This window comes from Nomascus leucogenys, chromosome 1a (genome assembly GCF_006542625.1).
Source record: "Nomascus leucogenys isolate Asia chromosome 1a, Asia_NLE_v1, whole genome shotgun sequence".
Lineage (NCBI taxonomy): Eukaryota > Metazoa > Chordata > Mammalia > Primates > Hylobatidae > Nomascus > Nomascus leucogenys.
The window spans coordinates 59107320-59121515 of record NC_044381.1 but is presented as its reverse complement, the minus strand read 5'-3'; the positions used below and the strand labels follow the sequence as shown (position 1 = coordinate 59121515).

At 39.7% G+C, this 14196-nt stretch overlaps 1 protein-coding gene across 1 annotated transcript in view; it reads left to right on the top strand.

Annotated features, from left to right (window-relative positions):
• Window positions 1–14196, top strand: part of RORB (RAR related orphan receptor B) — a 199458-nt gene that overhangs the window by 171883 nt on the left and 13379 nt on the right. The window contains exons 8-9 of the mRNA XM_003267416.4: window positions 2154–2264; window positions 6150–6262. Of these exons, the coding sequence (XP_003267464.1) occupies window positions 2154–2264; window positions 6150–6262 (224 nt within the window). The remainder of the gene's footprint in view (window positions 1–2153; window positions 2265–6149; window positions 6263–14196) is intronic.

The following is a 14196-nucleotide window of genomic DNA, read 5'->3' as shown; positions in this document are numbered from 1 at the left end:
ACCATCAGTTTCTCCACTTAGATTGAAATTGGTAAATGAAATGCCTTGATTCTTTGATGTGAACCAGTATCTCATTATTTGATAAGCGATGGACCCGGTGAGCTTCTAATTCAGGCAAGCCTCTCCTGATCTTCTGACTGTGGCCTCCAATACAAAAGAGAGAGAGAACTAAGGACCCTCCTGAGAACAACCCTATTGAGACATCGTTCATTCGGAAATAAATGGAGGCCCAGTGTGGTGGCTCATGCGTATAATCCTAGAACTTTGGGAGGCCAAGGGGCGCAGATCACTTGAGCCCCAGAGTTCAAGACCAGCATGAGCAACATGGCCAAACCCCATCTCTACAAAAAAATACAAAAATTAGCTGGGCATTGCCAGGTGTGGTGGCTCATGCCTGTAATCCCAGCACTTTGGGAGGCTGAGGCAGGTGGATCACTTGAGGTCAGGAGTTCTAGACCAGCCTGGCCAACATGGTGAAAGCCCGTCTCTTGCAAAAATACAAAAATCAGCCACACGTGGTGGCTCACACCTGTAATCCCAGCTACTCAGGAGGCTAAGGGAAGAGAATCGCTTGAACATGGGAGGCGGAGGTTGCAGTGAGCTGAGATCGTTCCACTGTGCTCCAGCTTGGGCGACAGAGCAAGACTCCATCTCAAATAAATAAAATAAATAAATAAAATTAGCTGGACATGGTGACACACACCTGTAGTCCCAGCTACTTGGGAGGCTGAGGCAGGAATATTGCTTGACCCTGGGAGATTGAGGCTACAGTGAGTCATCTTCACACCACTGCGCTACAGCCTGGGTGACAAAGCGAGACCCTGTTAAAAAAAAAAAAAAAAAAAGAAAGAAATAAGAAATAACCGGAGACTGATGCTAAAAGAGCTGGGCTGAATTCTAGATCATTCTTTGTGAAATCAGCTTTTTTTTTCCAACTTTATTGTATATTGCGTAGACCCCTGGTCATCCATGGGGGTGACCTCTTACGTTTCTTATGTCAATTTATCATCATGAGTTAAGATACTTAATTAAATGAGGAGCTCCTCTACTTGTTTCTCACCCACAGAAGTTAATTCACAAAGTTCTGGGAGCACAGAGTTCATGCCAACCTGTCCACAATGATCCCAGACCATTCCTGTGGGAAGGCACTAACAGAGTCAGTCTTTGTTTGAAAGTGTTATATATCATCACATCCAGTCATCAGTGCATGGCATGGTAGGAAGAACATTAGCAAAGATGGGCTGATGCCAGGAAAGGTTTTAACGATTGATAGTGCCATTTGTTCCATATCCTGCACATGGACACCAAAGAAGGCCACTGCCCTTTCACCTCTTGTGCTGTTAGTTGATATGGCAGCCAACAACAAGTCCATTGGGGCTGGCAATGTTTCCCTTCTACGGTTGATACACATCCATGTCATCTCTAAGGCTAGATTTTCAAGAAAGGAGGAAAAGCCTTGGCAAGCAGCCTCAGTATATTTCCAGCTTCATCAAATAAACATTCACCAGAGATCAGTGTAGAGATGCAACATTATTTTGCCAAAATATGCAACAGCTAAACAACTGACCTGTGAGTCATTCATTAGAAGGTAATAATAAATAAACTCTAGCTCCTCTGTCAAATTTCCAAGGAAATTGCGAAACTGGTGTATCTCATCTCTGTTCCATAAGGTATTTCTAATGTCTCAGTTTAAAAGAACAGAATACCCTACGTTGCTAGCTTCAAGTGCTACAAAGACTGACAATCCTCAGCCCCTATACGTAATGTTTTAGGTTTTCTATGAATACTATCTCTATTGTAAAGAACCCCCAAATCACTTATTTTATATTCTTTAATGTGAAATCATTTCAAATTTATAAGGTTGTAATCATATTATGGATTGCCAGACAGATGTGACACTGCTCACACACCAAGTCTACTTGCTTGCCATTGGTAGGTAATGTTAACTTCGATTGCCTGGTCAAGATGTTGCCCAATTTTCTCATTCTTTGATTAGTATCAAATCACTTTTTATAATTAGAAACTTAAAAAATATCTTTTCTAGAAGTCTAGTATGCACCTCCTTGGATAGCTTATTGATTATGAGATTTTTCTTACTCTTGCCCCATTTCAAGTTCAAGTATTTTTATTCCATTTTTCTTCTTCCTTTATAGGTTCTGATGACCTAGTGAATGAAGCATTTGACTTTGCAAAGAATTTGTGTTCCTTGCAGCTGACCGAGGAGGAGATCGCTTTGTTCTCATCTGCTGTTCTGATATCTCCAGGTAGGGCAGTCTCAGTTCTCTTACCTTTTTTAAAAACTTGTTTTACTATTTTTAACATCGATGACACCTGCCTAAGCCAAAATGTTCAGGAGAAACTTTAACAGAACTGTATTTTCTTTACCAAGTTTTTGATATTTTTGGACAGTGAAAAGGGAAATAGCTTCAAGTTTATTAAAATGACCAATTTCGGCCCGAAAGTAAGCGTAGAGCATAGGTCAGGGGTTATTCCAGGTTCAGATAAGCAGAATCATTCCTTGACAAATAAAGGAAGACAAATAGTGGCCTGAGTTACAGCCAAGTTCTATTTTGACTTTAAGAATAAAGTACATAGAAAATAAATGTCCAGTTGGATGAGACACAGTAGAAATGTACCTAAATGCAAGCTCCAGAATGGGGACCTACATAAGTAAAAGGAACACTTTCTACTCTTTAAATACCTCTTGTGTTGGCATCTTTGCCCAAATTCATGTTGATGTGCTCACTTCAGACAAATGCTGGCGCCTATTTTCTTAGCAATACATTTGACCTTGAACAATGCAGGGGTCAGAGCATCAACTCCCTGCATGCAGTCAAAAATCCGCATGTAACTTCTGACTCTGAAAAATTTCACTACCAATAGCTTACTGTTGACCGGAAGCCTCACTGATCACATAAACAGTCGATTGACACAGACTTCGCATGTTAAATGTATTGTATACTGTATTCCTACAATAAAGTAAGCTAGAGAAAGAAAATGGTACTAAGAAAATTATAAGCAAAAGGAAACAGATTTCCTGTTCATTAAATGGAAGTGGATCATCATAGACGACATCATGGTCGTCTTCATGCTGAGTAGGTTGAGGAGAAGGAGGAAGAGGAGGATTTGGTCTCGCAGTCCCAGGGTGGCAGAAACAGAAGGAAAATCTTCATATAACTGGACCTACACAGTTCAAACCCATATTGTAGAAGGGTCACCTGTATCAGGAGTTTTTAAAAGGAGGTGAGGACAGCAGAGGGGAAAATGACTCATACTGAAGACCGCCCGGTAGAAGAGGAAAAACTTCAGACATGGAGGTGGACATTCTGGTACCAGCTCTGTGACCACGTTATCTGTGTGATATTAAACATTTGACCCCTCAGAGCCCTAGTTTCCTCATCTATAAAATAAGAGGAATGGACTCCATAATAACTAAGACCTCTACTAGCTCTAAAACGCACTGAAATGCCAAGTTCTCAAAGAATTCAAGGTGTGACAATATTTATGGATCAACTAGAAGTGTAGTGAGTAAAATATTTTTTAAAAGTATATACTAGGCCTGGCATGGTGGCTCACGCCTGTAATCCCAACACTTTGGGAGGCCGAGGCCAGCGGATCACCTGAGGTCAGGAGTTTGAGACCAGCCTGACTAACATGGTGAAACCCCTTCTCTACCAAAAATACAAAAACTAGCTGGGTATGGTGGTAGATGCCTGTAATTCCAGCTCCTTGGGAAGCTGAGGCAGGAGAATCACTTGAACCCAGGAGGCAGAGGTTGCAGTGAGCCGAGATTATGCCATTGCACTCCAGCCTGGGCAACAAGACCAAAACTCTGTCTCAAAAAAAAAAAAAAAGTATATGCCAGCTTAAAATATAGTAATAAATAATATAATCATAATAATATAACAACAATAATATAGTAATAAATACATGGGTCTCCAGCCAGAATGAGAATTCAGTTACTTACTCAGCTGTTGTTTGGTTACATTTTGGGTTAAGGGATAACAGCATCACTGACAGTTCTCTACAGAAAGAAAAACAAAATCCTGCCTAATTTTTAAGGTCAAGAGACTCATTTCTTCTGTTACCCATTTATCTGTAGAGACCAGATTTCTTTTCTTATATATGCTCTACTATATTTTTCAATGAAACTGGAAGAAATTAATCTTACCTGTGACATAAGATAACATATTATAATTTTAACATGTCATTGTAACTATATTTTCCAATAACACCAATGTCTGCAGTTTTTATCTGTTCGGCTTTATTATTCCTAATATGATTCTTGACGATCTTATCAGGATATTTTTAATTTGCTACTGTTTTTTATTTAACCACTTTATCAAAAATGGAAATTAGTTATCACATAGAGTGTTTTTACTAACAGTTTCGTTTATGGCTCTGTCTAAAATCAAGCTGTTCCTCTAGGCCTTTTTTTTTTTTTTAAACCCTAGAAAGTTTCCCAGGCTTGGAAGCACAAAGATAGATGGAAGAAGTGACAAGAATACTTTTCTCTGTTAGCAGCCACATGCCAAATAATTTTCCTTCTACCATTTTCTCATTGCATTTGATTATTTCCATTGAGAATAGTTCAATAGAAAACTAAATCTAAGCTGGTGAATCTATGGATGAGGGAGATGGTTTTCCTCTAGTTCTTGCTTGCTCCAAGGAAGCGTTAGAAAGAGTCACTTTTCTCTTTGGGTATATTTGTGGCAAGTCAGTAAATTTTAAGCAGCAAATATTTAAGACATGAAATATTAAATGTATTAAATATGAATGATCTATGAAAATGATCACCCCAGAAGAAAAGCTAGCCTCTTCCTTCTGAACTAGAAATCAGCTGAGCTGTTTGGCCTTTTTCTAGAAAAAAAAAAAGTGCTATCATCATTAAATTCTGAGAAGTTTGGAAGCATGCAATTTGGTTTACTCTACCTAGTGGGGACTCTTCCAGTGCTGCTAGCAGACTCACACTGAGAGGCTTCACGAACTCCAAATACCTCATTTGCCACCCTGGCTTAGTGCCATATTCAAAAAGATTTCCAGCCTATGTAGGCTCCATCTCTTGCCAGACAGCCCCCTATTCTTTCTCTAGGGTCCTGACATAAGAGCCACTGTTTATTCAGCTTCAAACAGCTTAGGGAAGGGAGAGGGAGGGGAACTTAATGTATTCTGATTGACAATTGTCACTGAAAGCTTTTGTACTCACTTACGTAAGGGTTTGCTTAACTGTTGGCTAGACTGGTCTTCATCCTGTCTAGGATTACAGAATTGAGTTTCTCACCTGACCTGAACTGTGTTCAGGAAGATCATGTTCAAGTTCTTTTCCATGACTATTTGTTCGGCATTTGAAGATTTGGGGTGTCTCTTCCATAAAGGTCCAACCTAACGCATTGATGCTGGGCTGAGTTTTGTCACCGTGGTGTATAAATCTTCTAGGAAGGAAGGAGAGAGTGAAGGAGAGGGGATGGAGGGAAGGAAAGAAGTGTGGGAGGGAGGGAGGAAGGGAGAAAAAGAGAGAGGAAGAAAGGAGGGAAGGAAGAAAAGAAGGGAGAGAGGGTCTGAGGGAGGGAGAGACAGATGAAGAGAGGCAGGAAGGAAAGGAGGGATTATCCTATTCACCATTTAAGAATTCAATATAGGAAAATAGAACTCAGAAGTGAATTTTTGAAACTGATTTATGTTTATGCTATATAAATTCTAACATAGCTTCAGCTTTATATCTGATGAGAGAATAAGCTGAGAAAAGGAAAAGGGATCCTGAACACCAAAAATATTCCTGTGATTTTCTTCACTTCTATAATTCTTCTTCACAAATCGCTAACTTCTACTTTGAAAGAAAACCTAAGCATATGTCCAAAGCAAAGAGTGAGAGATGTAAATTGTCACAGACAATAAGAAACAAAGCAGCAGATTATCTGAACCATTGTGTCCTTTCCTCCAAAGTGATTTCCTGTGTCATAATATTGCGCATTCCTGGCATCACGGTATTGCCTATGAAATACTTATGTTTGATGTAAATAATGACATGTCTTCAGAAGCAACTTAGAACTAAGTAATATGAAATGGGCCTGAAGCTTGGCACTTATATATGTGGGTGAAGCAAAACAAAGTTGATGTTCCCTCCACTTATCCACTCTTTCTTTCATCAGACCGAGCCTGGCTTATAGAACCAAGGAAGGTCCAGAAGCTTCAGGAAAAAATTTATTTTGCACTTCAACATGTGATTCAGAAGAATCACCTGGATGATGAGACCTTGGCAAAGGTAGGTCCGCAGATCACAGAGCCGCCACCACCAAAAGAGAGCACAGTGAGCAAAAAGGCCTGCTTATAAATCAAGGGAAATTTCTCAGCAGCCACAATTTCTGAAAGTTACCAAAGACTGCATAAATTTTGAGGTATGCAATTTAAAAGAGAGACTAGTGAATTGTAATAGATTGCAAGAAGGGCTTTCTTATAGAGGGATGATATTGACAGATCTGAACCCAAGGTTCAGGAGGACAAATCAATGAAACCAAGGGTGTTTCATCAGAAGAAAAAGCACTCGAAACAAGGAAACAAGTCTTCAAAATTCATATGTGAAGAAAGAGGGGGCTTTGTGCCAGTTCAGGAGCCAGGTCTGGGACAAAGTTAAAAGTAGGCAGATTTTTATTCAAAATAAGAAAGAACAATCAAATGATGAGAATTGTTGTACAGGGGGGTGGACTACTGTATAAAGCAGTGAGCTCTGTGTCATAGGTCATGTTCTGGTAGATACTACCTAGTCACTTCTCAGGTATGTTATAAATGACATTCCCACTCAGAGTGCAAGATTAGACTGATGACTTGTAAATTTCCCTTCAATGCTGATCTCTTCGTGCAAGACTTGCCCTGAGGTTCTTTCAAAATGGGGAAGTTTCCCTGGAGCAAAATCCATGCAACATGCCATCAATTTCTTGATTCAGCTTAATTAAGAATGATCTTTAATAAGAGTACTGAAAAAAAGTGTTTACCAAAGTAGAATAATCACAAAAGGAAAAAGTAATTCTCAATGATTGATATTCAGCATTGTTTTATATCTTAAAGTATCTTTGATTTCTCAAGAAGTGAAATTTTTGGGCAGTCAGAATTATAGTAGATTTTAAAGTATCTTTGATTTCTTAAGAACTAGAATATTTTACAGGGTAAGAAATTAAGAAATTGAGCTTATTCTTGGTTAAAGATCATAGGAATCCTACTCTTTATATTTTTATCATTAAAACCTTCCCACTCTGCCCTTGAAGTTCTTTGTTTTAAAAAGGGGGATGGTAAAGACTCTATTTGGAGACACCATCAGATTTTACTTTGCACATACAGAGTACTGCTATAAAAAACCTCCATGAGTTAAATATGCTGCTTCATTATGGTAACATTTTGTTAAAATTAACGCATCACTAGCAAGAACATTTCCACATTATAGAGCAATAGTTCTCTTTGACGTAACTTTTCATTTATTAGGTGGTCAAGGACAAATCACCTACTCTCTGCACCTGTATTCTCCCAGTCAATAGCAGAACTTCAACATGCTTTCAGATTCACTGGGCAGAAAAGACAATAATGTAAATATATGCATGTGTCTCCATAGTTGCTTGGTAGCGTATATGCATAAATACATCTTGTTAATTAATGTGGAGGGATGTTGTCTGCATTTGGGATCTCCTGAAGACTTTTGTCCCCATATTTACCATCCTAAAATTAAAGTCTTGTAAAAACACAAAGTTAGATGAAAATTCTTGCTATTCTCCTTGCTTGGGAGGATTGTCCGCTTGTATGAAAACCGTGGTCTCATCATCTATAAAATGAAGATTACAATTTCTTCTCCTGTACAGATGTGTTGTGAGGTTCAAATGAGATTCTAACACGTTGTGAAATGGTGATTATTACTCCCCTAGGAGGGTAAAATGTTTATGCTTGCACCACTTTCTACCTCCCACTGTCCTGGTTATGATTTGAGGTATGTGAGATAGGAAGAAGACAGAAATTGAAGAACGAAAGATGTTTGAAGGCAAGAAAGAAAATTATGTCAACTGTACATCAGATTAACTTCCCTTTCTCCATCTTTACTTGGAAAAGTGCACAATTCAGTTCTTTTCTTATAGACAAGTAATGTTGCAAAACTGAGAAAGCATTAGAAGAGGATTATTTCTTGGATAAAATTGGCTAGAACCAGGTGACAAAGCATTGCTTCTATAGGCCACATGCAGATGTTGGGTTTTTGTGTGGCCCCTTTCTTGTAACAGTTATCATTTTAATAAGATGTTATCTGAACTAATGCGAACTGACCATGAAATTGAATGAGAACTGAATTTTCATTTATCGCAGCTCTGATCTCTGTGGCTTCAGATTAAATCGCTCCATTTGTCTAAGTCTCACATTTGTCCATTATCAAATGCTGGAGGATTGGGAATACGGAGTGAGCCTCATCAGCTCCTGACTGCTTTAACACTCCGGACAAATGTGCCATCACTGTCTAGGATGCCCTCTCATCAAATTCCCCAAAAGGAATATTTTATTTAAATGCGAGAGAAACTGTTTCATCCCACCACAGATTCTTCTTATCTTTGCAGAAAGGCTCCTTATGCCATCGTAGTCATGGAAGCTCTTCTGCCTTCCACAATACCTCTAAAACAGTGAGGGCCATTATTAATATTTGTTATTCATAGACCCCTTCGGGACTCCAGTGAATGTTGTGAAACCTGTCTCTAAAAAATTGCACATGTACCCGAAATGTTGTGTTGAAGTCCAGGGGCTCCGGTGAAATCGCCGGTAGGTAGAGGGTACCTCTGCCTTCTGTGTCATGTGCAAAAGATTATTTCTACTGCTGACCTGTTCAACCCTGAATAGGTGTTAACAGACATCAGGTTAGAGGTACAAGGCTCCTACACAGTCACTGAACTTCATTCTGCAAGAGCAATCTCCAACACACTTTCTACATGCCTACTTCCTGAAATTAAAGTTCAGGTAGCAGTGCCTTCTACTTTGGGCCAAATTTTAATCTTAGAAGATTTGAAAATTTGGGGATTATGTATCCTAATATTAACTAAAAGATTTTAATCCCCATTTGTTAACCTGTGTTTTGGTTTGGGGAGAGGAGAGGGTTGATCGGGGGAAAAAAACCCTATTAAAGAATCTAGTTTCTTCTCCTTATCAGCACAATTATGGTACATAGCATATTTATAATAAACCATCAAAGCCACTTGCTAGTTGAGTGTCCCTGGACATGTGACTTTAACTCTCTGTGCCTCCGTTTCCTCATTTGTACCATGTGACTAAAGATACACCAATATATGGCTAACTAAATGAGATAAAATGTAAGTAAGCTGCCCAGTCCATAATAGGTAATATGTAAGTGCTGTTGCTGTGTTGTAGCTGTTGTTGTTGACAGAAAAAAAAAATATTTCAGCAGAGACATTTTTATCTAAGAGATGGCATATTTGAGCTAATCACTGATAGATGAAAATTATTTCAAAAGATGGAAGTTGGGAGGTTGAAGAAGTGCAGGATGGCATTCCAAGTGATGGGGGCAATGGCATGGAGGTAGGAAAGCATAAGGTATATTCATGCTATAAATAATAGTTAGATTTGGCTGGATCCTGGATTTGAGAAGCCAGGAAATGAGATAACACTGGTCACTTTCACTAAAGCTCATGAAAAAAATACATACATATATATATATAAAATAAATATACATATATATTTTTAAGCCCCATATGACTAGAGGAGGCAGCCCATCTGTTCTCTGGGCTTCACTTTTCTTGTCTGGGAAATGAGTAGGTTGGACTGCATGGTCTTTAAGGTCTCTTTAGTATTATCTTCTTTGACTCCCTAAAGAGAAAAACAAAAGGTTCCTCCTGACATCTTGTGTTGCCTTCCAACGTCCAGTCCAGTGTGATTGTTTTAAGGACTTTTTTGATATTTTATTATTTGTTATAAGAAGTGAAGAAAAAGACTGATTTTGCCAAGTCTTATGGATCCAAATTAGTACTCATTGCACTATGGTCATTTAGTTGAGGATGATACTCCAGCCTCAAAGCTGCAAAGCCTATAGTGTGTGCAAAGCCCGGGTTCAGAGGTCAGCGTGCCCGTCAGGCTTCCAGGAGGAGCTCCGTGACTTGTGCTTTGGATGCTGCCATGACTCACTTTAGGAGGTTTACTTCCTCAGTGAAGACAGCTGTGGGGATTAGGAACCTGTGATGCTCTTTCCCCACTCAGTTGAGAACAGCAGGACCACTGCTGAGGTTAAAGAGAGGGTGAGAGATAGGGCAGCGAATGTTTGAACTGTAAAGACTGTTGCTCTTCCATTCTAGGGCTTTCTCTATTAAAGGCACTGAGTCTGCCATTCTTGTTGCGCTGACCAGAGGTGCAGAGGGTAGAGGATAAGGAAGGCCGGTCCAGTTGGGGCCAGGCTGTGGCAGTGTGCTCATGGCCAAGGCCAAAGCTTGGATCTGTGGTGTCTTGCTCACATCTTGTCCTCAGATGCATGCATCCAGCCCTTTCCCAAATGCAGCCTGCAGGTCAGGCCCGTAGCTGGAGCCTTGCTTAATGTTGGCCTTCCCCAGTCTAGCCCCTCCTTTTGTGCCTCCTGGTTAATTAGAGTCATGAAATATTGTTAGATAGCATATTTATTTTTCCCAGCACTCCTGAAAATAGATACAACACTCCTGGAGGTGTGTTCTTGCCCAAAGCTGTATTGAGAAGTTTGAAAATAGCTAACTCTATAACAACACATATATCCAACAGGAAGGCATAGAGAACTGCTGATATCCCTCAGAGGCAAAGCCCACTCAGCTCACCATATGCAGGCTTAGAGAGAATGTTTCTTTTTATTTTCTCACAACTAACATTCAGCGAGTACCATGCCTTCAATTCACTTCTGAAAACATGTTCAAGTGCTTGTGCCTCACCATGTGCTTTACATGCAAGCTTTCCAGGAATCATGGGCCACACCACACCTCTGGGTGGTTTTAGGCCCATAGCTCTATGCTGATAAATCCTTTCTAATTCTCCTAGGATGTAGAGGAGTCTATAGTTACTTTGCTGAAGTTCACAATCTCCCTCTCTCTTTCTTCCTATTTCTGGCTGGCCAGAAAGTTATATCCTGTCCCCTGCGGGGCTCTCTCTTTTCCCGTTATTCTTCCTAAGCTCCCGCTAACCATGTAGATGTCCTAACCACACACCAGCATCCACAAGGAATTAGTGTAGTCTAAGGTTATGTCACGTTGATGAAAATGCAATGGGATTCTAAGGGTAGCCATGGAAAGAGAATATCCTGACTTAGAAGAATGACTGAAGCCTGTGCTGAATTTGAACTTTGAAATTCATCTCCTCAGATAGTTTGCTTGATTCACTGTCATTGCCACGTGGGCCACAGAGGAGACAGATCCTCCCTCACACAGCTGAGTCCCAGAGTAAACACTAGGCATTTCTCCGGGTCCCCCATAGACCGCTAAGAAGCCAGACTTCTCAAAAAGACATAATCCATACAGGCTACGACATAGAGAGAGGAGATTGATCTAACTCCAGATGATCAAGTGTAAAAAGTCCACCTTTCCCCATCTCGCACCCATCCCATTCCAACAAGGCTCAGGAAGATGAGAAAGGGAGGCGTTCCTTTCATTTCCTGACTTCTGACCTACTATACAGTGGCCAGCACTGCCTTGGGCATCTATAGCACAAGATTCCCCTTCCTAAGCCTTTAGACTTATATATACTTATTTCAAAGAGTTAGGATTTAAAAGAGAATGGAAAATATTCATTCTTTTTGTGATTATATGTTGAAATAATAATATTTTAGGTACTTCAAGTTTTATAAATTATAAAATTAATTTCACCTGTTCTTTCTTTTAACTTTGCGTAATGTGGCTGCTACAAAGTTTTAGGTTACATCTGTAGTCCACATTATGTTTTTATTGGACACGGCTGATCTAGAATCTCTGTGGTTCAGACAAGAGGGAGATTCACCTCCCCTGCCTACTCCAGACACATTCTCTTGCTTCCATCATTCTGTCTGAGCAAAATCTTCTCATCCAGGTGAGGAACCTGAGCATTACCTTCAGCTTTCAGGTGAGACACTATCTAGAGTATGCAGCCTTCACTTTGCAGGATATAATGATAACGTGCTATATTAATACAACATCATAGCCATAGCTTTCATATTGCAAAAGAAACATTCACGTGGAAATAGGGCGAAGTAGGAAGTGTTCCTAAAATTCATCTTTATCATTTTTGTTCACTCAATAAATATTTACTGCAGGTCAAATATGCAAGATAAATAAACATAGATGAGATACAAGTTCACATGCTGTGGAGGAAAAAATCAAGTGCCTCACTGACTACAATGAAAAGAAATACATGATCAGAATCACATGACTGATAAAAAGAATGGCGAAAGTTGAAAAGGATTGAGCATTTACTATGGGCCAGGCACTGTCCTGATAGATTCTAAATAGATTGACATTTAATTCTCAAAACTATACTCTCATTAGTTGAAACTTCAAGTGATTACATATCTTGCCTAACGTTAAGCAGCTTCTAAGTGGGAGAGCCAGAATTTGAACCCAGTTAAGCCAACTCCAGCACCTGAACTCTTAATGTAAGGCAGCTACTCCTAAATGTTTGAGAGGCCCAGAAAATGTCTCTTTCCAGCTCAGACCTCTGCACCTTCCCAGCTCAGACCTCTGCACCTTCCCAGGGAGAATTGCAGTAAGTTGGGCCGGGAATGGTACATGCCAACAGATTCACTAACTTCTTAATTCCTATGTTTGTTTCTAGCATAAAGATAACAAAACTGTATCATCAACATGAGAGAGAAGCTTGTCTTTCTATTATAACAATAATGAATTACTAAAAAAAAATTTTAAAAAGCTTAAAAGATAGAAGGCTTGAACAACCCTATTGTGCATGTTAATAATTGAAATTGTACTTGAAAGAAATCATTTCTGGTCACATTGGTAGTGTGCATTATCATTCAGATTTAGGAAAAACAGTCAGTTGATTTGTAGATGGAGTCTATGGACCGAACACTGATTGAGAGATCAAAGAAAACTGCAAAAGGTCATTTATGGTTATTTTTATTGCTTTCTCATTGAAATCAAAATAGACTTCACTATGATTAATAATGGGATGGGCCAGGCACCATGGCTCATGCCTGTAATCCCAGCATTTGGGAGGCCGAGGTGGGCGGATTACCTAAGGTCAGTTCAAGACAAGCTTGGCCAACACAGTGAAACCCCACCTTTATCAAAAATACAAAAATTAGCCCGGCATGGTGGCAGGTGCCTGTAATCCCAGCTACTCAAGAGGCTAAGGCAGGAGAATCGCTTGAACCCAGGAAGCGGAGATGGCAGTGAGCAGAGATTGCACCACTGCCCTCCAGCCTGGGAGACAGAACAAGACTCCGTCTCAAAAAACAAAACAAAACAAAACAAAACAAAAAACAAACAAACAAAAAAAACAAAACAAAAAAAACTGGGTGTTACATTAGAATTCCTAGCAGGTGGGACTAGAGATTTGGGTTCACTTTCATCTTGAACAGCACAGTCTGGCCAATCAGCACTTGAGGAGCCCCTATCCAGATGATGTGACTCATGGTCTTAGTCTCCCCATTCTCATTTCTATTTGGTCAGGACTTTGTTTCATACTTTAGAATGTCAATAATTTTTAAAAGTATAACATACATAGGGAAAAGTTACCAAGTCGTAAGTGCATACTTCAGTGAATTACCACAAAGTTAGCATACCCGTGTGACCACTGCTGAGGTAAAACTGGCATCCCCAAAGCCTCCCTCAGGCTTCCTCCCAACAGTAAATATACTTTAAACTAATGCAAGAATAGGCAAAATTATAGAAAACAGTTCAACAGATCCCCCAAGTTTTTAAATTTCAAATCTAGACTGAAGAAACACAGCTCTCTCCTGGGATAGTTTTCTGCTTGAACCTGCATTTATTATGAATAGGTACTACGTGCCAGGTGCAAGGAGACAATTGTGAATAACACATGGCAGGTTTCCTTGAGGAACTCCACTGAGAAGCTAGATTATTTCAATGTATTTTAACTGTTTATGGTTTGCTGGCATATACTATAGGTACAATATCCAGAAATTCCAAGGGTTGTCCATCAGATTAATGGTCTGTAAATGAGAAGAAAGGTTTTGATATTGCTCCTCATTCATCAAATTGCAAG